General features: G+C 44.9%; 1 protein-coding gene and 1 pseudogene across 1 annotated transcript; both read right to left on the reverse strand.

The window, feature by feature from the left end:
- Positions 1 to 14,775: 14,775 nt before the first annotated feature.
- Positions 14,776 to 16,287, reverse strand: LOC147736915 (endogenous retrovirus group PABLB member 1 Env polyprotein-like). Its single transcript, XM_086934047.1, has one exon. The coding sequence runs from the start codon at positions 16,285 to 16,287 to the stop codon at positions 14,776 to 14,778; it is 1,512 nt and encodes a 503-aa protein (XP_086790173.1).
- A 3,992-nt stretch (positions 16,288 to 20,279) lies between these two features.
- On the reverse strand, positions 20,280 to 22,726 carry LOC147736916 (uncharacterized; annotated as a pseudogene).
- Between the last annotated feature and the right edge of the window lie 2,643 nt (positions 22,727 to 25,369).

Raw genomic sequence — 25,369 nt, forward strand, 5'->3', positions numbered from 1 at the left:
GATCCAGGCTTGGATCACACCGGACACTTTCCTCTTTGACGGCAGCAGCGCTTTGCAGCAGATCGCCATTGAAAACTATGATGATTCCCGACACCAAAAGAAACCTTTGTACCCGGCTTCGCTGGGTGAGGTAACTCGAGTACTCCGGTGCTCCCGTTGGTGTTAGCCCTAGAACCTTTAAGTCCAAAGGGGTTTTCTCAAAGTCCTCCACTAAGTATCCTTTATCTTTAAATTTGCAACCGCGACTTTCCCCATAGAAGCTAACGGCGTCTCGCAGCTGATTTCTCACACTGCATGCGTCCCCCGTGGGTCCCCTGTGTCACTAGCTTGGGTGGTTCCTTGTGATCCCAGCGATTCTACAGGCTCTGGGCCTCGTGTCTAGTCAAGTTGTGGTTCTTATTCCACTGTCTTAATATATGGTTTGGTATGCCCCTAGGGCTCAACGTATATTGTTTTAATTTACAGTGATATATTAGGTGTAACATATGTGCTTTTGCCTCTAGCCTCATAAAGAGACTGGGGAGATGTGTTTAGAATAAATACATATATTTTATATATATACCTGGTGTGGTTTTCCTCTCATTTGGTCATTCACGAGATTATAGACTACTAAAACAAGCTGCTTTACATTCCTTCAAGACTTAGCCCGAAGGCTGCTCTCCATAGTTACCACTGGGATAGCTTTCTATAAAGCTTATCTTTAACCACCATCAATAAGGGGTTGTTTGGACGGGTGCAAGGTGCCCACTGGAATAGTGGACAGCATATGTGTAACAAATTGAAGTCTTTAAGTCCAGTATATGAAACAGATTATGTCTATCAACTCAATCAAGTCACAACTCCCCCCTCACTCCCTCAGCCTCAACCCATTCTGACTCACTTCCTCCCCCTAGACCTGGCAACACTTGAATCCGTAGCTCGGAAAGTAAAATCCGGATCACCTGACGACCCAGCCCCGCCACACATCATAATGGCAGCCTCCCAGATTATTCTGCCCATTATCAGGGATGTTTTAAATGCATCCATCATCTCCGGCACTGTCCCGACGGTCTGGAAGCAGGCCATGGTTTGATCACTATTGAAGAAACCCAGCTTAGACCCGACTGACCTTGGTAACTATCGACCCATCTCCCTGCTCCCATGGGTGAGCAAGATCCTAGAAAAATATTTAAATCTCCAACTAGTAAACTACTTAGAAGATCACCCCTTACTAGACCCCACCCAGACGGGCTTTAGACCTAAACACGGGACCGAGACCGCCCTCCTTATGGTCACTGAGGAATCCAGAAAAATCTTGGATCAAGGAGGATCAGTGGCAGTGATCCTCCTTGACCTCAGCGTGGCGTTTGACACTGTCAGCCACGACACCTTGCTGTACCGTATGTCTAACGCCGGGATCAAGGGCAAAGCCTGGTTGTGGTTTAAGTCCTTTTTAGAGGACAGATCCTTTCGGGTCTTCGAGGGTGAGTCCGCATCCACCAGCAGACCTTTAAAGTGCGGAGTCCCCCAGGGCTCTTCTCTAAGCCCCGCACTCTTCAACATGTATATGAGGCCACTGGCTGAGGTCGTCCGCCCTTTTGGGGTCAAGATCATCTCTTATGCGGATGACACGCAGCTGGTGGTCTCACTGGCGCAGGAGACCAACACGCCTGCGTCAGGTGGGCTTAGAGAATGCCTAGCAGAAGTGAAGAGTTGGATGTCCTCATCATCCCTCAAATTGAATGGGGACAAAATGGAGCTGATGCTCCTAGGCCCCCCCGACCTCTGTCTCTCCAACTCTCTGTGGCCCCCCTGTCTAGGCCCCCCTCCAGCCCCTAAAAATAACATCAAGAGCCTCGGGGTTTGGCTGGACAGATCCCTGTCATTCAATGTCCTGGCCACAAAACTCTCTGCCACCTGTTTTGGCCTCATGAGGATGCTAAAGAAAATCTTCCCTCTCCTTCTCATGGAAGGCAAACAGGGGCTAATACAGTCACGCCTAGACTTCAACAACGTGCTCTACCTTGGTGCCCCAGAGTACACCCTGCTCAGACTCCAAACAGTGCAGAACTGTGCGGCCCGCTTACTGCTCGAGCTCCCTCGCAGACAATCAGTGAGGGCCGGACTGGACAGCCTTCACTGGCTGCCGGTGCGCCAGAGAATTCTTTTTAAGGCCATGTGTATCGCCCATCAGGCCTTCTGGGACATAGGCCCCATGATTACTCGTGACCTATTCACCCACTACCTTCCCAGTAGAAACCTCCGCTCCAGCCAGACCTTCCTGGCTATGGCCCCAAAGATAAAGAGGACCAGAACTGGTGGGAGGACGTTCACCTACAATGCATCCAGGACCTGGAACACTCTCCCCCTGCATCTCAGAGCGAATTCCAACCTCTCTATGTTTCGCAAACAGCTAAAAACCTTCCTCTTTAATCTGCATCACTAACTTCAGCTAGCCTCTGCTGTAGGTTCCTAGGTATCTTAGCGCTTGGATGCCTCCGGGCAGCAATTTGCGCTTTATAAATTCACATCCTATTCCTATTCCTATTGAAGATAAGATTCAGTTCAGGTAGATAAAATAGAATAAAGTAGATCCAATAATAGAAACCCCACCAGGAGCAGATGGACTCCAGCTCAGCCTCAGATGTACCTGTCCCTGCTTTCAAGCATACACAATTGGAACACTATGTGACATCATCCGGATCTATGTCGTTACAACGCGTTATTTTACAACGCATTCCGTTACATCGGAATTTTTACAACGCAGGATCCATTACATCGGATGCCATTACAACGCATGGCATTACATAGCAGATGCTATTACAACGCATGGCATTACATCGTAAGTATAGGTAAGTATACCTTTTTTTTAAAAATGTAATTAAGTGTAATTTAATTAATTTAATTTAATTAATTTAATTAAAATACATTTTAAAATAGTAATTAATTTAATTTAATACATTTTAATCTATTTAGTTAATTTAATTTAATTAAAAAATGTAATTAATATAATATAATTAATTTTATTTAATTTAATAAATGTATTTTAATTAATTTATAAATGGTAAATTTAATTTAATTAGCCCTAAACCCAAACCTATCCCTGAACCCAAAAATACCCCTGTACCCCAAAACCCAAACCCAACCCTAAAACCTAAAAACACCCCTGTACCCCAAAACCCAAACCCAGCCCTGAAACCTAAAAACACCCCTGTACCCCAAAACCCAAACCCAACCCTAAAACCTAAAAATACCCCTGTACCCCAAAACCCAAACCCAGCCCTAAAACCTAAAAATACCCCTGTACCCCAAAACCCAAACCCAGCCCTGAAACCTAAAAATACCCCTATACCCCAAAACCCAAACACTGCCCTGAAACCTAAAAACACCCCTGTACCCCAAAACCCAAACCCAGCCCTAAAACCTAAAAATACCCCTGTACCCCAAAACCCAAACACAGCCCTGAAACCTAAAAATGCCCCTGTACCCCAAAACCCAAACACTGCCCTGAAACCTAAAAACACCCCTGTACCCCAAAACCCAAACCCAGCCCTGAAACCTAAAAACACCCCTGTACCCCAAAACCCAAACCCAGCTCTAAAACCTAAAAATACCCCTGTACCCCAAAACCCAAACCCAGCCCTGAAACCTAAAAATACCCCTGTACCCCAAAACCCAAACACTGCCCTGAAACCTAAAAACACCCCTGTACCCCAAAACCCAAACCCAGCCCTAAAACCTAAAAATACCCCTGTACCCCAAAACCCAAACCCAGCCCTGAAACCTAAAAATACCCCTGTACCCCAAAACCCAAACACTGCCCTGAAACCTAAAAACACCCCTGTACCCCAAAACCCAAACCCAGCCCTAAAACCTAAAAATACCCCTGTACCCCAAAACCCAAACACAGCCCTGAAACCTAAAAATACCCCTGTACCCCAAAACCCAAACACTGCCCTGAAACCTAAAAACACCCCTGTACCCCAAAACCCAAACCCAGCCCTAAAACCTAAAAATACCCCTGTACCCCAAAACCAAAACACAGCCTGAAACCTAAAAATACCCCTGTACCCCAAAACCCAAACACTGCCCTGAAACCTAAAAACACCCCTGTACCCCAAAACCCAAACCCAGCCCTAAAACCTAAAAATACCCCTGTACCCCAAAACCCAAACCCAGCCCTGAAACCTAAAAATAGCCCTGTACCCCAAAACCCAAACACTGCCCTGAAACCTAAAAACACCCCTGTACCCCAAAACCCAAACCCAGCCCTGAAACCTAAAAATACCCAAACACCCCAAAACCCAAACCCAGCCCTGAAACCTAAAAATAGCCCTGTACCCCAAAACCCAAACACTGCCCTGAAACCTAAAAATACCCCTGTACCCCAAAACCCAAACCCTGCCCTGAAACCTAAAAATACCCCTGTACCCCAAAACCCAAACACTGCCCTGAAACCTAAAAACACCCCTGTACCCCAAAACCCAAACCCAGCCCTAAAACCTAAAAATACCCCTGTACCCCAAAACCAAAACACAGCCTGAAACCTAAAAATACCCCTGTACCCCAAAACCCAAACACTGCCCTGAAACCTAAAAACACCCCTGTACCCCAAAACACAAACACTGCCCTGAAACCTAAAAACACCCCTGTACCCCAAAACCCAAACCCAGCCCTAAAACCTAAAAATACCCCTGTACCCCAAAACCCAAACCCAGCCCTAAAACCTAAAAATTTATTTATTTATGTACATTTATTATTAATCAAATTAATTAAAAAAATGTAAAATAAAATATAAAACAAAATTATATACTTACCTATACTTACGTTGTAATGGCATGCGTGGTAATAGCATCTGCTATGTAATGACATGCGTTGTAAAGGCATGCATTGTAATGGATCCTGCGTTGTAAAAGTTGCGATGTAATGGTAGTGTGTTGTAAAATTTGCGTTGTAGCGGTGCAATACCCATCATACATGCCTGCTGAACAAGCAATGACAAACACTAAAGAAGGACAGAGAAGAAATGAAAGCAGGATGCAACAATATGCCAGGCCAACTTCTCACAAGGCCTGTCTACGGGGATGCAGGAGAGGTGGAACCTGTCCAGGGAGTGCAGAGAAGGCCCGTCTAGAGGGAAGAGGAGGTGAGGCTTGTCCAGGGGGCTGCAGAGGAGGTTAGGCCTATCCAGAGGGATGCAGAGGAGGTTAGGCCTGTCCAGGGGTCAGAGCAGGTGAGGCCTGTCCATGTGTGCAGAGGAGGTTAGGCCTGTCTAGGGGTGCAGAGGAGGTGAGGCCTGTCCAGGGGTCAGAGCAGGTGAGGCCTGTCCATGGGTGCAGAGGAGGTTAGGCCTGTCTAGGGGTGCAGAGGAGGTGAGTCCGGTCCAAGGGGGTGCAGAGGAGTAGAGGCCTGTCCAGGGGTGCAGAGAAGGAGAGGCCTGTCCAGGGGTGCGGAGGAGTAGAGGCCTGTCCAGGGGTGCAGAGAAGGAGAGGCCTGTCCAGGGGTGCAGAGGAGTAGAGGCCTGTCCAGGGGTGCAGAGAAGGAGAGGCCTGTCCAGGGGTGCAGAGGAGTAGAGGCCTGTCCAGGGGGCAGAGGAGGTGAAGCCTGTCCAGGGGTGCAGAGGAGTAGAGGCCTGTCCAGGGGTGCAGAGAAGGAGAGGCCTGTCCAGGGGTGCCGAGGAGGTGAGGCCTCTCCAGGGGTGCAGAGGAGGTGAGGTCCAGGGGTGCAGAGGAGGTGAGGCCAGTCCTGGCTGTGCAGATAAGGTGAGGCCTGTCCCTGGGGCGCAGAGGAGGTGAGGCCTGTCCATGGGTGCAGAGGAGGTTAGGCCTGTCTAGGGGTGCAGAGGAGGTGAGGCTTATCTAGGCCGGACAGGGAAATTGACAATATTACATCTGTAGGGACAGGGCCCCAAACTCGGAAACAAACTAAATTATTGAAACGGCCTACAACGAGCACGAAACAGAAGGGAGATGAGGGGGGTAAGGATGGAAGGAAAAAAGACCACCAAGGGACTAGCTCTTCAGGAACTGCCTCAGTAGCAACTCAAACAGAGGCAACTCCCAATCACCCAGAATCACAGTTAGAAGTACCCATCTCAAACTCCAAAGAGGTTTTACAAGGCTCGAAGGCTCCTATTGAAGATCTCGTTGGAGGACTTTTAGAAACACATACTAGGGCTATGATGACCCAGATGAGTGCATTTATTGATGAACGATTTGGCCACATAGAGAGGAAGATTGAGCAACTGAAAGAGACTGTAGACTCAATCAGTGTTCAATTAGTAAAAACTACCTACACTAATAAGGAATCTACTATTACCGAAAAGGATGGTCATAGGCAATCCACTCAAGAGGCTACATTTGGTTCCTTAAGGGATCCTCAAACAGAAATTGCACCAAGACACGTAGCAGAGAATCCCACATTAAAGGTGACTGCCAGGGTGGATAAAAGGGACACTATTAGCGAGTCTCTGGTCCAACCCAGCACAGATAATTTACATTTATCACTAATTTTAACGGGTGACCCAGCACTAAAACAGTCACAAACCGAATCTTGGCCCTCCCTTCATAATAAAGTTGTGGATTGGCTGACAAAATATAAGCATTTTAACCCTCAGCACACTAATGAAATTCTGATGGCTCGCAGTGTGGGGTGGGTAGGTTCCTCACCAAAGCATTTCCAGGGAGATTGCATAGTCATACATTTTAGGACGCTTGACTGGTTCGCTTTCAGTTAAACCAAAAAGAGGTACCTCCTGCTTTATGCACCAGTATCATGGCCCTCCCCTTGGGCTTCTTTTATAAACCTGTTCAAGGGTCCAGAGGAGAAGGTAACAGTTCGGTTATAACCTCTAATAGGTTTGAGCTGCTATCACTCCTAGAGGAAGTGGATTTACAGCCAACTCCTGTATTTGCAACCACTTCCTGCTCAAATGAAGGAAACACAGTGGGTCAGCCAATAAGTCTCCTTTTTACACCTTCCTTTGCAGTAGATCAGGCAGAAAACTCTGCACCCCTCATTCTCAACTCCACTTTGACTCCTTTGGAACAGGAGCAAGAACCCATGATAGTGAATTCTTGTAATGGATCTAACCAACAGAGCATGCACATAACAATTGGCCTGGATTCAGGTATGGGTACTTTAAATGATAGAACCTGTCCAAAGGGACTAGGACCTCCGGCAACACCTTTTCTCCTTGCCGCAAGTCCCACGAGAGGGGTCCCACTTAGTATAATTTTTTGGAACATTGCTGGTCTCCGCCTTAAGATCGACAACGTGAGTGGGTCACCTTCGTGAGGACTTATGGCATTCTCTGTTTACAAGAGACGTGGGCTGTTTTACCCATCGATGGTTATAACAACTTTTTTTCTCCTGCAACGCCATCTCCATCAGGGCGTGCAAAAGGTGGCTTAGTGGTCTATATTTCTAACTTAATAAAAGTGAGGGAAATTACTGCCTTAAAAATGGAGGAAAACTACCAGATACTCACATTAGAAATTAACAAGCAGGATTTTTTAGTGCTAGTTAATTTCTATAATAATTTACAGCAGCCCCAGCTAATTGCCATCTTGAAGGAAATCTAATATTTACTCTTAGATTTTAATAATAACCATCAAGGGAAAAATGTTATCATTATCTGGGGTGGCGACTTTAATATACCCCTATGTGAACGTAATGATAGCATCACATGTGGCCTCCTAGATGAGCAAGATAACAACATGACTCACTTTATCCATTCTCAGACTGGGGTCTGCTTGAACGAGACGTTTTCGAGCCTCCAATTGGTCAGTGCAAACGAATTGATATCGCCCATTGTCCCCTTAATTCCAACATTTAATGGCAGAGGTGCCTCTAGCTGCATTGATTTCATTTTTTTGGTAAGCAGGGCCTCATTCCTTTTATCGGATTTTAAAACTCATGGCTGCGCATTCAGCAACCCTTTCCCTATCTCAATTACCCTCTCTCTTCCCCTGGCCCGTGGAGAGGACAAACGGTTGACCATTTATGGGGATGAATGTTTGGCCATGAACAGATTAAATGGTTTCAACCTTAAGTGGGTCAGGGTCGATCCAGAAAAGATTACTGGAATGTTGTAAAGAACTCCATGACGGCAATAAGTGTCTGTTTGGCCAATTCATCTTCCCCGCAGGAGATTCTTGACAACTTTATGGTGATAACAAAATCTGTTAATGAAGCCCTGAATGTTAAACCCAAAGGGGTAAGAAAAAACCAGGCTGGATGGTTTCATTCCACCTGTACCAAAGCATATTCAAATCTCAAAAATGCTCTTAATAAAACCCCAAGAGATAGGGAACAGATAACTCAACTTAGGAAGACCCATCAAAAGGCCCTAAGACAAAAGAAATCAGAATTGAAAGACGAACTTTGGGCAGAATTGCATAAAAGCTGTGTAATAAATGATAGTGCTGCTTTCTGGGAGGTTATATACACCCCATTTTTGTCTGGTCCTAGGTTCATCAGCAAAATAGAAGTTTGACTAAGCGTGTTGGATAGCTCATTTTTCTCCACGTTCGTCCACAGCTCAGGGTTATCCAGGGATGAGCAGTGATGGCAATAGGTCCCCTACTATCCCACTCGACCGAGACTTCAAGGCTCCAGGCCTGACGGGGTCCCTGTTGACCTATACAAATTTAAAACGGATCTTTGAGCCCCAATTCTTCTCAGGGTATTGGAAGCAACTGGTAAAGTTGGACTATTAGACTCCTGGTCGGAATCCATTCTGGTTCCAATTTTTAAAAAGGGCAATCGTCTGAGTCCCACTTGTTACCATCCTATTTCGTTGCTCGACTCCCTAGGGAAAGTTGTGGGATGCATCATTTTAGAACGATTACAGCAGTGGACGGAAGACACCAAGATCATATCTGACATACAGTATAGATTTAGGGAAGGTCTGGGGACCATAGAGCAGGTTTTAAATTTGACCTTAATTAGGGGCAAATACGTGGAAGCTAAGGGTGGGAGACTTCATATGGCCTATGTAGATCTCACCACAGCGCTTGACTGTGTAAGTCACTCGAGGCTCTGGGATATTTTAACAAGAATGGGTCTTGATCCTCCCCTAGTAAACTTCCTTCGTGAAATTTACTCTAATGCTACAGCTTGAGTTAGATTTGGCCTGGGGGCCGAATTAACAGCACCATTTAGGGTTGAGCGGGGGAGTAAGACTGGGTTGCGTCCTGGCCCCCTTCCTTTTTACGTTATACACAAATGGCCTGGATGTTGCCATGTTGGAGGGTTCCCAGGACCTACCCTTAATTAAAAATCGCCCGATCCCCGCTCTCCTTTACGCGGATGACGCAGTGATTATAGCTCATACTCCCCTTGAACTTCAACTCTCAGTAAATCAGTACAACTCATTCATGTCAATTTTAGACCTAAAAATGAATATCAAGAAAACCTTTGCCATGAATTCAGGCCGAAAACTGAGTAAAGGGAGATACATTTATATAAATAACACTAGGGTGGAGAGCACCCCTACTTATCCCTATCTTGGAGTTGTAATTGATGAAAAAGGCACCTGGAGAAGAGCTATAGAGGCTAGAAAACTGCTGTTTTTAAAATCAACTATGGCCCTAGTATTTTTTTACCCACAGACTAGGTAAATGACCCCCTGAGGAAATGATCCGTATATATCAGGCCAAATGCATTAGAACTGCCATCTATGGGGCGGGGGTGTGGGGATATGTGCAGGCGGAATCCCTCCAAAAGGTGGAGAATAGCTTTTTAAGGTTTCTCCTCGCTGTCCCACATAGCACCTCTACATTCAGTTGCCATTTAGAACTAGGCCTCCTTTACATCACCAACATTATAAAGCTACAGCCAATTCTTTTATGGCATCGTCTTTGGACGTCAAATGAGTTAGTCCTTACGAAAACTGTCATTATGGACTGTCTCTTACTTGAAAATGTTACCAAGATTGGCTGGCTTCAATATGTCAGGAAGTTTCTTTATGATCTTGGGCTGGAGAAATACTTTCATAGCCCAGCAGAATTGGTAGAGATTCCAAGGAAATTGCTAAAAAAACAATGTTTAGACCATCTGGCTGATATCCGTTTAGCGTCTGAAGCCAACAAAATCTCGGCTCAGCACTCTCTGTCGATTCAAATCTCATTGGAGATTCAGCCATATTTAACCTGGAATTTAAGCACTTATGATAGACACTTGCTGACCCGAATTAGACTTAATATTTTCCATCGATTTGTTATATTCCCAACTGTCAATGAATGGTCAAAGCTACTATCCCCATGTCCCTGCGATGGTATATCCCCTAGGCTCCTTCCTGGCTGACCGCACCCAGGCTGTCCATCTGGCCGAATTTTCTGCCCCGCCTCACAGGGTGCAATGCGGTGTTCCTCAGGGATCCTCTCTTCCTCCCCTTTTATTTAACCTTTACATTTTCCCTCTTATTTTTGAATTGCAACAAATGGAGGTCACAGTTTACAACTATGCTGATTACCTCCAACTTATTTTTAATTCCCCCCCCCCCCTCATCAGGTATCACTAGCTTCCAGTCCGTCATGCTGTTTATTCGGGATTAGATGAATGCGAACCACCTTAAACTCAACTCGGATAAAACAGAGCTGATTCTGACTGGTGGCAGTGGTAACCCTTAGTCTCCCTCATTTTGGCCCCCCTCTCTTGGTCCACCTCCCTCTCCCTCTCATTCAGTTAAGACTCTCGGTATCGCACTCAATCATCATTTGACACTCCACTCTCACATTAGTTCTGTTGTTTCTTCTTGTTTCTTTACCCTGCGCATCATTAGGAAAGTATCCCGATTTTTTTCTCCCTCTGCACTCAAACTGATCGTAATGGCCATGGTCTTATCTAGGATCGATTATGGGAACAATATTTATAATGGTGCTCCCGCCTATGCACTTCAACGCCTTCATCTGGTGCAGAAGCAGGCAGCCTGCCTGGTACATTGCCTTTCTAAATTTCACCACTCCTCACCCCTCCTCATTGCTCTTCATTGGCTCCCCATCAAGCAACGGGCCCTCTTCAAACTTGGTTGCCTTACCTTTCAAGCTCGGGCGGGCACGGCTCCTGCTTTTATCAACTCTGCCATCACCAACTGCTGCCCTTCTAGAGATCTACGCTCATCCATTAAGTCCTTATTAGTCACTCCCCGCTTCAAGAAACACAGATCGGGAGGCCAGAAATTCTCAGTCCTGGCACCCACCTTCTGGAACTCTCTCCCGCCCCCTGTCAGATCTTCCCCCTCCTATATGGAGTTCCGTAGGGCCCTTAAGACGTTTTTGTTCCAGCAAGCCTTTAGCTCATAGTCTTCTGTGTCCTCCCTTGCCCAGGAATCCCTCTAGCGCCAAGAAACTGCATAGTGAACATGCGCTTTATAAATTTTTAAAAATTCAAATTCAAATTCAAATTCAAATTTAGTCCCTTCTACATCTGACTCCTTTTTGTAAATTTTATACTGAACCTAGAAGGCGTTGGCTAGCGCCAATTCTAAAAAGCTTGGGGCTACGCCAATGCGGCCCACCCTTTATGGTTCTCCAATCCCTGGAGTCTGACTTTCTAGCTATAAATATAGCTAGGTTTTAAAAATGTTGTATTCGTCACAAAACCAACTTATAACCGAAGATTGATGAATTTTATATTTTGTAGTATTCTTTTTAAATCCAAATCTTTGAATGCTATTCCTATGCCGTACTTAATCTACTGTGTTTTTAAGAAATAATCTCATGTTTTTATGAAGAATGTATTAATTTTGATATGTAAATGCTTTTAAGGTTTTCTAATAAGTGAAACTGAATAAAGTAAACAAATTGAAATTGAATTGAATGGCCACAAACTTAAACTGTGATTAAGATCCAGGTATTATGTTAGGGAATAACCTTGTAAAATGACTTGTGGCTTTTTGGGGAAGAGTCACAATTAATTATTCATTTTGTAGGTGGGGTTTATTAAACTACATTTTGTTGTGCCATGTTTTCATGAACATTCATTGATTGCTGTCACTTTTACCACATCATGAACCATGTCAATAATGTGTTCTCTATGTCTAAAAACTTATAAAATGTACTGTTTTGGGATATTTGCTGGAATTGTTTTATTTTACACTTTTCCTAAAGGCAGACTACATGTCAGTCCTCTTACTGATGTTGTACTTAAGAGGTTTTTGTGGATTTTTAACTAAGCAGATTCTATGTCAGTTTGCTATTTGATATTATAGAAAAAGGTTTTCTTATTTCTTAGAACACATTTGTTGTGGTGGTCTGTCTATTGACTTTACAGAGTTATTTCTGAGTCTGGCTTTTGATATACTTTAGAGGTTACCTTTATATGATTCTCCTGCAAATATTATGATAATTATTTCTCTGACTGAGTAACCATGTTTATGTCTTCAGTAATTATTTGAAACCTTTAATATAGCTTTGAAGCTTGTTGTAGCTCCAAAGGCAAGGGCTTTTAATGGGCAGTATTGCCTGCTACGGCTGAACATAAGGTCTTCATACTGTTTGCCCCACGGGGGCAGAATGTGTTAATTAATAAAACAACGGTGTCCCAGAGACCGAGGGGGTTGTGAGGTACTGGGTTTTTCAGAACCGGTACTGATCCGGTAACCCAGCGGTGTCAGGGGCAACACCCAAAGACCTCGAGTACTTTCCTGATTTAGACCACAGAAATACGAGTCTTCTAGGTGAAGTCAAAGATCGAATTTATTGGCTGCAACCAAGTAACAGGCGTCCTAGAAGTACAACAACACAGTGTGTATATTCTCAGGAGACTGCTCAACATTACAGAGCCAGGCTTCTCTTTTTATACAGAATTTTAGGCTTCAGGCAAACATTCTTAGATTTACAGTGCAAACATTCTTGGATTTAGAGTGAGCTATTCACATATTTTCATTACAAAGAAAAAGCAGAGTCATGATGACAAGTCCACATTTAGTGTGTCCAGTTCGTGATCAATTACCCGGCAAGGCCCAACATTTCCATCAGATATCGGTGTACCCTCAATAAAACCAGGCTCCTCCTCATCATAAAGCAAAAGAAGACAAAAGAGCAGGGACAGGTGTGAGCAAGATTTGGGCGGGGGTGTGTGTGCAATGGGAACAGTTTATGGCCTGTTGTGCGTTGATGCTATCTCGTTCGGCCACTGGGAGAGGAACTGACCAAACACGTTTGGCTTGGGGCAATGGTTTCAGCTTGCCCAGGTCACAGAAAAGTCAATTAAGGTGTATGTGTCCTTTGATATCAAATTCAGCTGTGGTTACAAGCCTATGTGAAGGGCAACTCACAAAATGGCTGCCAAGCGTAAAATGGAACCCAAGGGTTCAAAAACGAAAATGACGATTTCGAGGTGAAATCGTTACTCGATTATGACGAAAATGCTTATGCATAGTGTACTAGCCATTATCGGTCTTTTGATACCAAAATCGTCATGCTACGACAAAGTTTGTTGCACGAGTCCAGAATTTTCAGAACTACAGTTGAAACATCCCCCGTACTCCGAAACCTTTGTTTCACAGTTGTTGCTGTGAATGTTCAACAGTTAACAGCTGCATGCAGGACCACAGGGGTTAATTGTTGAACATTCACAGCAATAGCTGTGAAAGGAGGCTGAAGTCAGCCCCTGGTTCTGCCTGGGCTTGGCTAAACTGCTTTTCATCATTCAGGTGAGCCGGAGAGATGCAGTAGATGAGCAGTACCCCCCTCTTCCCTCTGAGACGCCAGTGACACTGCGAGCTACGGGAGGAGGAAGGGGGGAGGCTCCTCTGCGCCCTGCTGCAGGCTCTATCTTTTGCCTTCTCCTGCCCAATCCATATATTTTGGAGAGGCAGAGGCTGTGTATTAGGACATTGTAATGTTGAGAGCAGCGGGTCTATATCAGGTTGTGGACGCTGCTACTGCTCCGTTGTCTTCTGCGGATTTTAACATTTCAATTATCCAAGCTTTGTCTTGTGAAGGTTCGATTCCAAATTCTAGTCCTTAAGTTGCAGTCTATTCCCTTTCTTGATCTCTGTTTTTTTTGTCTCTTCAACTTCAACATTTGACTCCCTCTGTGCACTATTCTTGTTGGTATCAAACTTCTGATAATCACCTGATGGAGCCACATTCCCCCAGGAAAATGTTGGGAGTGTAGTGCAGGCCCAGTTCCTTTTTAGGTCAGTTTTGCCCAGCAGCTCCTTAACTATTCTCACATTTGTTTCCTCCTCTACACCACGTGATACCATCCTCCCTCTGTCCATTCTTTCAGCATCTTTCATCTCTGGATCTGACTTCCATCTCTTTGCGTCCTCCCATCCTGCTCTTTTCTGTCTTGTCTCCTACAAGCAAAAGACACAGTACATGTGCGTGGACACACATGCACACAGGGTTTGCTTTAGGGTGGTGCGACTGGTGGAGCTGCACCTGGTGCTGATCTCGTTCGGCCACTGGGAGAGGAACTGACCAAACACGTTTGGCTTGGGGCAATGGTTTCAGCTTGCCCAGGTCACAGAAAAGTCAATTAAGGTGTATGTGTCCTTTGATATCAAATTCAGCTGTGGTTACAAGCCTATGTGAAGGGCAACTCACAAAATGGCTGCCAAGCGTAAAATTGAACCCAAGGGTTCAAAAACGAAAATGACGATTTCGAGGTGAAATCGTTACTCGATTATGACGAAAATGCTTATGCATAGTGTACTAGCCATTATCGGTCTTTTGATACCAAAATCGTCATGCTACGAAAAAGTTTGTTGCGCGAGTCCGGAATTTTCAGAACTACAAACCCTCCTTTTGCCCTTACATAGGCAATTTATCTAATCTCATGCTAATCTGAGTCCAGGTCAATATTCCTAAAGTCATTGAGATGTTGCTGTAACATCATTCTGGTACTTAGTTCGTCTTTTGACACAGGCTTCCTTACACATGATGTAGCACAGAGGCCACATATTGCAGGAGCGCACTGCACGCACAGACAGAACAGCAAAAGAATGGCTAAGACCATCCCAATGACCATCAGAATTTTCCATCCCCAGCCGGATATCAGTTCCCAGAACCATCCCATAAAAGACCAATCCCCTTTATCCATATGAATCGATTCGGAAATTTTATGCAGTTTGGAGATGGCCTGGTACACTGTTGGAGCGTTATCTGGAATGAAGACACAGCAACTCGATTGGATCAGTTTACATACCCCACCTCGGTCTGCAAGTATGACATCTAATGCGACCCTGTTCTGAAGGGTCATAAGACGATCCGATTGGAGCTCAGCAGTCAAGTTACTAAGGGCACCAGCAGTTTCAATTACGGTGGATTCAACCACCCTTGCTAATTGCCTTATGTTTCTGCTGTTAACCATCGGTCCCCAGAACAGCAGAAAACCCTTTGCGAAATCCCCAAATTCTTGTCCTGCAGTGTCTTCATTATTCAAGACACCTCTAACTATCCTTGTCTTATGGTAATCTGCCGCTGCTGTGTAGGTCGGAGGCAACAGGAACAAAACAAAACATGTGCCCGAAAAGTCAGGGGGCAACCATGTATAGGCTCTATCATGGCAGATGAAATAGGTACCCTTAGCTGCTAGAAACGAAGGGGAAATCTGAGATGCAAAAACATAACTTTCAGTACAGACACTCTTCCCTAACTGAGCTCTGGGGTTCCTGCCAGTACCTTGCAGACACAGATGACCCTGATGGGGTACAATCCAAATCGGGGAAGATCTCTTAGCTTGCTGTTTCTCACTCAGAGTAGCTCCATATCCGGTCACGTTCCATCCTATGTATACTAGTGTTTCAACTCTCGGGATAGTCTCATAGGAAATATCTTCCTTAATCATATCCACTATACCCTTAACTAGAGCACTATTCTTAGGATTGTCTGTTACAGAACGTAGGGGGTAGACTTTGGGTGCATAAATGAACATTGTCCTGTATGCCCACACAGAGCCATTGTGACTGAATGGCAGGACAAGGTAAGGGATACCTTTATCCGTTGTGTGAGGCATAAGACCACACACCCAGCAGTTAGTCGTGTTCATTACGAGTTGGTGTTGGTGCAAGAGCTGAATGAAGGAGTTATTAATAAACTCTAATCTCCTAGCTGACTCATGTTCAGGAAGGGGTTGAAAAGAATGTGCAGAGACAGTAGGAGGAGGTATGGGCGATGTAGTCGGTGCAAATGTCACTTGTAAAGAAAACAGTACATATCCTATTAAAAACATCATTGCACTTAATAACAGGAAAATGCATAATAATAAAAAACGTTTCTTTGTCATCAATCCGCATATTCTGGTTTTAAAGTTCGCAGTTTTGGCAGGTCTCTCCATCTTGAAAAACTCCATCCTCTCTACCATGCTGCCCGCGATGGGAGGTTGATTCTGCTAAGGAATGCTTCTGTTGATTTAGGGCAACTCCCTTAGACCAACCAGAACTGTCGACCTAACGTCGCCAGCTGCACCCCAAAGACTTTGGGCAATCGCGGCCCTAGCAGCGGAACCCGGATGGCGGTTCGAAAAAACAAAAATAAGCAAGTTTCTCAGATGGGAGAGCTGAACTTTCAAAAATAGTATTTAAGGAAAAAAAATGTATTAGTCCAATTTTATTAGTTCGTATTTCTCTGCCTCAGATTATACCGTTGTTTTCCCGGTATTGTATGGTCTTGAAACAAAGCTTCAGGTTCTGTAGTGTCCAATTGGGTTGATGATGGTACGGCTGGTTGCAAAATATTGTCACTCTCTTGTTCTGTAATTGTTCCTTTCACACGAGCATCACTGAAAGGTATGAATCGTGGCACAGATTCAGTCTCTGAGTCGGCGACACCCTCCTGGACCCACCGGTCATAGGGCAGAGGCACAGGGATCCGTTTGCAGTGGGTGCCGTGAACCCAATGTTTTTTACCCTCCACTCGAACGGCAGATCTTGTCGAGAGGAAGACTAAATGAGGGCCGGTCCACCGGGGCTGGTCATTCTTTGTTCGCTGGAAATTCTTGACCAGTACCCAGGATCCATGATCGATAGGATGCCCTGGAGATTTAGAGGCCTGAGGCAGAGCGTCGTGGACCTGTTGGTGTAAAACACGCAATTTAGCCGTCAAATCATACAAATAGTCCAGCAAAACAGGGTGCTCTATTTCACTAAACTTTGTGGGTCTGGGCACCCCCCATATGTTGGCCGGACGGCCGAAAACAATTTCATAGGGACTAAGTTTCACTCTGGAATGCACGGTCATTCTGGTGGATAGGAGTGCTAAAGGCAGAGCGTCAGGCCATTTAAGACCAGTGCTTGCTTGAATCTTGGCTAACTTTATTTTTAGGGTGCCGTTGTAAAATTCTACTAATCCAGCTGATTGGGGGTGATTTGCAGCGTGGAACTTTTGTCTGATGCCTAGCCCTTCACACACTTCCTTCATCACTCGTCCCACAAAGTCACTCCCAATATCACTCCAGACCATTCTCGGCATTCCAAACCTAGGGAAGAATTCTTTGACAAGGGCTTTCGCTGTGGACAAGGCAGTATTGTCCTTTAGGGGATATGCTTCTACCCATCTGGAGAAGGCACAGACAACAACGAGTACGTATTTTAAATTGTTGCACCTCTCCAAGTGTATGAAATCTAGCTGCAAAACCTCAAACGGATACGTAGGAGGTGCAAAATGACCAGCTGGAGTTGGGGTTCCCTTACCAGGATTGTGTTTCAGACATACCATGCAATTTTTAACCACGTTCTCTGCACACTTAGGGATTCCAGCATTTTGCCACACTGGAGCCAACAACTTGCAAATCCCTTTCACGCTGATATGAGCCATTCCATGAGCCATTGTAACCACTGCAAGCACGTACGCATCGGGTAGCAACCATCTCTAATGCTCTGACAATTTAACCCAACAACCATTTGCATCCATTCTGCCCGTACTTTCTCTCCACATGCTCATCTCTTTCTCTGTAGCCTCAGATTGGATCGATTTCACACTCTCTATTGTGTCCTCACACATTCCAACATCACCAACCCATCTTGCAGGACCTGCAACATACATTCGGCTCATTACATTCCTTGCTGTTTCTTTTGTAACTTCATCAGCAAATGCATTCCCACGACCAACATCATCAGTCACCTTCTTGTGAGCACTACATTTTACAATCGCAACTTGTAGAAGCAAAGTCAGTGATTCAAGAAGCTCATTCACCAACCAACCATGCTGGATCTTGACTCCATGCGAAGTCAGAAACCCACGTTCACACCACAGACGTCCAAAACTATGAGCCACACCAAACGCATACTGACTGTCAGTGTACACATTCACTTTCATTCCTTTTGACAACACACACGCTCTTGTTAGTGCAATCAATTCTGCTGCTTGAGCTGAATTATGTGGAATACGCACAGCTTCAACAATTGTATGCAAAGTTGTGACAGCATATGCTGCAGTCGTGTCACCATTCGGAAGCTTGAAGCATGAACCATCCACCCATAAGGTACCATCACATTCAGAAAGAGGAGTATCTTGGAGGTCTATTCTCCCTTTTGTTTCTTCTTCTGTTCTAAGAAAACAATCATGCTGTTCTTCAGCATTCTCTGTCTCAACTGGAATTGGCAATAATGTGGCGGGGTTAAGTGTGCTACATCTTTTGATGTGCACATGGCTTGCTAACAAAGTTAGTTCGTAACCAGACAATCGAGCACTAGTTAAGTGCTGTGTCTTGGTTCTGTTCAATAACGTGTCCACTGCATGTGGAACCATGACCACTAACGTTTTATTCATCACTAAACCAGCAGACTGTTGGATAGACAACTCGGCAACGCCCTAGCTACCGGATCCAAAGTCGACGAAATATGCACATGGACGCTGCTTGTCTCCAAACAACTGTGTCAACACTGATAATGCACAACCCTCTTGCTCATGGACATATAATATAAACACAGGAGCCGAACATAATGCTGTGCGCTATTCAGAGAAACTTTTCTGACACTCTTCGGACCAAGGCACGGGATTGGGTGTATCTTTACATGTTAATGCCACCAATGGTTTGGCCAGTAAAGAAAAATTTGGAATCCACTGTCTACAGTACGATGTAATACCCAAGAAAGCACGCACTTCTCTCTGTGTTTTTGGCACACTTAATTTTGCTATTGCCTGTATTCTTTCTGGGGTCAGTTTCCTTCCCTCCTTCGATAAGAGATGAGCTAAGTAGGTCACTTCTTGTTGACAATATTGTAATTTAGAGAGAGACACTTTGTGATGCAGGTCACACAAATGACGTAACAATGACAACATGGCTTCTTTACAGATTTCCTCAGAATCTGCAGCAATAAGCAAGTCATCAACAAACTGAATGAGTGTAGCGCCTTCAGGTAAAACAATCGTATCAAGCTGCGTTTTTAGAGCTTGACTATATATTGATGGACTTTCACAGTAGCCCTGGGGAGTGCGTTTAAAGCGGAAGCTTCGTCCTCCTAAACTGAAGCCAAAAATATCCCTACTTTCTTCAGCAATTGGGATGCTGAAGAAAGCATTCTTCAAGTAAATCACCGAAAACCAGGTTGCAGAGGCTGGGATCATAATCAGCAGGGCAGTAATGTCAGGAACAACTGGAAATTGTGGCACTACTATTTTATTCACCTCTCTAAGGTCAATCACAAATCTGTACACGGGTGGCTGGGACGGGTCAGTTTGTTTCAAAACAGGCAGAACAGGACTGTTGCAAACGTTGCCTCTTTTCTCTTCAATCACATATTTTTCAATCAAATCGTAAATTATCGCTAATAACGCTTTTTCAACTTCACTAGAAATTTTGTATTGGGGAATTCGTGGCATCCTAACATTAGCTTTCAATGTCACAACATATGGTGGTATTTCCAAGAGACCCACATTGTTAGGACCAGTAGCCCAAAGAAGATCAGGTAGGGACAGCAATTCTGTCGGAATTTTATCTCTCGACAAATACATTGGAGAAACCACTTTCTTACCTAGTGTAAGTTGTACTCTCGAAGGAGAACAGTACAAAGTCGCATACAATCTTTTTAACAAGTCCAATCCCAACAAGTTTTCACCACAACCTGTTGTTAGAATAAGGGGTGCTTCAAATTCACAAGGACCAACAGACAGGGAGATAGGACATGAAATCGGGTTCCTAACCGGGGCGCCAGAAAAACCTACAAAAACATTAATTTCGCCAGACAAAGGTGCGCTAGGGAGTTATGAGTGCATCATAGAACTCTTTGTAGCACCAGTATCCAACAGAAAAGGTTCTGACACACCTGATGTAATCACCTCAACGTATGGTCCACTCTGATCTACTGGAACTGAAACAACTCCCTCTCTCTGTCTATGGCTGTCCTAGCAATCATTACCTTCCATATACTCATCTTCTGCATAGTAATCATCAGCATAGTACTGAGCTGTCCTACCAGATGCGTTCTTCTGCTGATCAAACTTATTCATAGAATCCTGAGGCGGAAAGGGGCGTGCATTCTGATGGACGTTTCCACGTCCTCTACCTCTAGGTGTTTGCTGGACACCTCTACCTCTTGTGTTTGACACACCATTTGCGCGCTGTAACAGGATAGGGCAACAATCATTTAAAAGACCCTCTTCCTTGCAATACGGACACTGATTGGGACCCACAGGAACGCGTGGCTGAGTATACTCTACTCTTGGCTTTTGAAACTGTGGAGGTTGCTGATAATTATTCTGATAGTTATTCTGGCCGCCATTATTCTGGCCACTACCACCACGTGGCGGGTATGCTTGCTGTAACAGGACCTTCGTTTTCAACTCTTTAGTTTTCTTTTCTGCTCTATCTTTCTCATCTTTGTCTCTATTTTCATAATACTGCACAGTAGCCAATATCTGTGCTGAAGAGGAAACTGCCCATGAACTCTCTGAATCCTTCAACTTTTTACACAACTCTGGAAGTAGATTGTGCACGAATTTATCGACGAACAGTCGCTGACCACCTTCTGTACTCATATCTTGACCACTGTGGTCGACAAACATTTCTTCAAACCTGGTGAAGAAATCAGACACCGTCTCATCTTTCTTCTGCTTACATGCAGACAACTTATCCCAATTTACACGCAATTCGGGCATCAAAGTCTTCATATACGTAATAAATCTATCAGGAAGTTCTGCTACTAAAGGCTCAGGTTTAGTACCACCAACTTGTCTAGCATCAGCAGCGGCAATATTCACCCATGTGTCGCCTAGCTCTTAATCATGATCCGTATGACAAATCTTTCCCCATAAAGGCTGTGGAACAACATTTCCAAACAACATGTCTACGTCGGCTAAATTCATGATACAGGAGCTTGCAGTCTGTGATAACTCCTTATAATATCCTGCAGGATTTTTACGGGGATCAGGCAATGTCTGTTTAAGAGCCAAGACTTCAGCTCGTTTCCATGGGACGTGTACCCACACACGCTGAAAATGTGGCAAAACGTCGGGAACAGCATTTGCATTCCCACCCTCCAAACTGGGGGAACATCTCTCATGGGATATTGTCTTCCTTTTTTCTTGACAGAGAAATCATAATCAAACGACGACTTGGAAACACCTTCAGTTCTAAGTGATAACAACGTCGCAACGGCTTTCCTAACATCTGAACCCACAATTGTACCTTCTGAAAATTTGAACCGTACATGGTTCAACTCGGGCGGGTTAGAGTCCAAATCATTCTCCTCTAAATCTTCGCATAGAAAAACACACATTTTCTCGAAAACGTACCTCTGTTTTGATGCTTCCCACTGATGGAAGACATCCATAACAGATTCTAGTTCATATCTTATCGGGTCAGTAACCCATTTATGTGCCAAACGATCCAATACTTCTTTCTCCCTAGAATCAGGCAGTTGGCTACGCAACTGTTTGTGTTCAGGGGTATGAGTCGGGCTTGCCGCTCCAAAGAAAGGATATAGAATACTAGAAACAGTGCTTGCCACTCTCTGGCGGACAGACGGAGAAGTCGAGGAAAAGACAAGTGGGAAGGCAGGGTGTGATGAGGCAGGTGCAGAGGCAGCGTCAGGAGGAGTACCAGGAGTGGTAGTCGATACAGTAGTTAGAGTTGTAGGAAGTATAGGAAGAGTAGGTGTAAAAGCCGATGGCCCTTGGGAAGGTTGCACCGGAGGAACAGGAGCCAGCTGAAGAGTAGCTGGTGGGTGCTGTGGAGGAACAGGAGGTATAACAACCATGGGTTGCACAACTAAAGGTTGTGGAGGTGCTGTAGCATTTTGCACATAGGGGGGTGGTGAACTTAACAAATGCGACATTAGGGGATCTTTTTCAAGCTCTTTTGCTGCTTCTTGCTGAAGAGGCGGCAAGACTGGATAACATTTATCTATTACCATTTTACGTTGCCTGTGCAACTGCTCACTCATCTGTTCTTCTTCATTGTCTTTATACTGCATAGCAGCTTGCATTATAGAAATACCCTTTTCTCTCATATTTTTCTTCGCTAGTTTAATTTCCTTTTGTTTGGCCTCCTTACGCCACAGGCGGAAAGAGTCAAACATTGCCGGCCGGGCTTTCTTCTTAAAAAGTTTAACTTCGAGGTTATCCAGGATTTCCGTATCAAAGCTACCATATTGGGGCCATTTTAAAACACCATCTTTTCTGGTGTATTTTATCCACACTTCATTGTATGTGATGGGGCCTACTCCATGTTTTACATATAATTCATAGATTGGAGTTCCAATCGGAGGAACCGGGCATGAGTCCTCCAATCGGGAGTCCCTATTATTACAACCAAGACAAAACAAATTTCCAAGTCTGCTAAGACCAGGCATCTTCGCTCTCTAGTCTAGCTTCAAACTTCAAAGGATTATCGATTACGATATTTCTCGTGAATACACGAGTCCTTCGGCTTTGGCGCTTGCAAGTTCCAAATCAAAGCGGTCCCAAAAGGGGACACCAAACAAACTAAGGACCGGGAGACGCTCCACTTATACTTAACTGAGGTATCAATGACGTCACCAGAAGACTCGTCTATCGTTTCGCTCTCCCAAACATCAAGGGTCCAAATCAGGGCAATAGTCAGGGCAGCAGTCCTTTGTAGCCGTCGGGACACGGGGAACCTCGCAGCAAAGACTTTCGGAACCACGTCGACATACAGGGGTCGTTGAAGTGGCTGGCTGTCCTCCGGAATTTTCACACGAAGCTCCTCACGAACCTCTGGCTTGGACCGGTACCGCTGATATCACCCCACTTTGGGTGCCAACTGAGGTACTGGGTTTTTCAGAACCGGTGCTGATCCGGTAACCCAGCGGTGTCAGGGGCAACACCCAAAGACCTCGAGTACTTTCCTGATTCAGACCACAGAAACACGAGTCTTCTAGGTGAAGTCAAAGATCGAATTTATTGGCTGCAACCAAGTAACAAGCGTCCTAGAAGTACAACAACACGGTGTGTATATTCTCAGGAGACTGCTCAACATTACAGAGCCAGGCTTCTCTTTTATACAGAATTTTAGGCTTCAGGCAAACATTCTTAGATTTACAGTGCAAACATTCTTGGATTTAGAGTGAGTCCACATTTAGTGTGTCCAGTTCGTGATCAATTACTCGGCAAGGCCCAACATTTTCATCAGATATAGGTGTACCCTCAATAAAACCAGGCTCCTCCTCATCATAAAGCAAAAGAAGACAAAAGAGCAGGGACAGGTGTGAGCAAGATTTGGGCGGGGGTGTGTGTGCGATGGGAACAGTTTATGGCCTGTTGTGCTTTGATGCTATCTCGTTCGGCCACTGGGAGAGGAACTGACCAAACAGGTTTGGCTTGGGGCAATGGTTCCAGCTTGCCCAGGTCACAGAAAAGTCAATTCAGGTGTATGTGTCCTTTGATATCGAATTCAGCTGTGGTTACAAGCCTATGTGAAGGGCAACTCACAAAATGGCTGCCAAGCGTAAAATGGAACCCAAGGGTTCAAAAACGAAAATGACGATTTCGAGGTGAAATCGTTACTCGATTATGACGAAAATGCTTATGCATAGTGTACTAGCCATTATCGGTCTTTTGATACCAAAATCGTCATGCTACGACAAAGTTTGTTGCACGAGTCCAGAATTTTCAGAACTACAGTTGAAACATCCCCCGTACTCCGAAACCTTTGTTTCACAGTTGTTGCTGTGAATGTTCAACAGTTAACAGCTGCATGCAGGACCACAGGGGTTAATTGTTGAACATTCACAGCAATAGCTGTGAAAGGAGGCTGAAGTCAGCCCCTGGTTCTGCCTGGGTTTGGCTAAACTGCTTTTCATCATTCAGGTGAGCCGGAGAGATGCAGTAGATGAGCAGTACCCCCCTCTTCCCTCTGAGACGCCAGTGACACTGCGAGCTACGGGAGGCTCCTCTGCGCCCTGCTGCAGGCTCTATCTTTTGCCTTCTCCTGCCCAATCCATATATTTTGGAGAGGCAGAGGCTGTGTATTAGGACATTGTAATGTTGAGAGCAGCGGGTCTATATCAGGTTGTGGACGCTGCTACTGCTCCGTTGTCTTCTGCGGATTTTAACATTTCAATTATCCAAGCTTTGTCTTGTGAAGGTTCGATTCCAAATTCTAGTCCTTAAGTTGCAGTCTATTCCCTTTCTTGATCTCTGTTTTTTTTGTCTCTTCAACTTCAACATTTGACTCCCTCTGTGCACTATTCTTGTTTTTATCAAACTTCTGATAATCACCTGATGGAGCCACATTCCCCCAGGAAAATGTTGGGAGTGTAGTGCAGGCCCAGTTCCTTTTTAGGTCAGTTTTGCCCAGCAGCTCCGTAACTATTCTCACATTTGTCCCCTCCTCTACGCCACGTGATACCATCCTTCCTCTGTCCGTTCTTACGGCATCTTTCATCTCTGGATCTGACTTCCATCTCTTTGCGTCCTCCCATCCTGCCCTTTTCTGTCTTGTCAACTACAAGCAAAAGACACAGTACATGTGCGTGGACACACATGTACACAGAGCTTGCTTTAGGATGGTGCGACTGGTGGAGCTGCACCTGGTGCTGACCTTGGGGGCACAGTGTTTAGAAGTAACTTATGGGTTCACAAGCATCTGCTGCACAGTTTTCTGTGCTGGAACACGTGATGAGAGTGGAAGGTAGCCTTTTTTCTCTTTCCCCTGTTTTGTGTTTTTCTTTTCTTGACCCTTTTTGGTTTCCTTTACTGTTGTGCTGTTTTTTTCTCTTTTTCAGGTTTTACAGTGGCCCGTTCTTGTGGGAGGAGAGAGATGAGTCCTGAGTCAACATGTAAGTCCTTATCATCCGCACAATTTGAAATTGTGAATTCCACTGAGTGAACTGGACACAGCGCCCGTCTACGGTGGCCTTTGAAGCACTGAGTGCAACAAGGCCAATTCCTTTGTTCTATAAAATGTCCCTTCCTAGATCACTGGAAAACGGAATAGATGAACAGTCTAGGTGGGCAGGGGAGTAAATACCATA

This window comes from Lissotriton vulgaris, chromosome 1_1 (assembly GCF_964263255.1).
Source record: "Lissotriton vulgaris chromosome 1_1, aLisVul1.2, whole genome shotgun sequence".
In the NCBI taxonomy this organism is placed as follows: Eukaryota; Metazoa; Chordata; class Amphibia; order Caudata; family Salamandridae; genus Lissotriton; species Lissotriton vulgaris.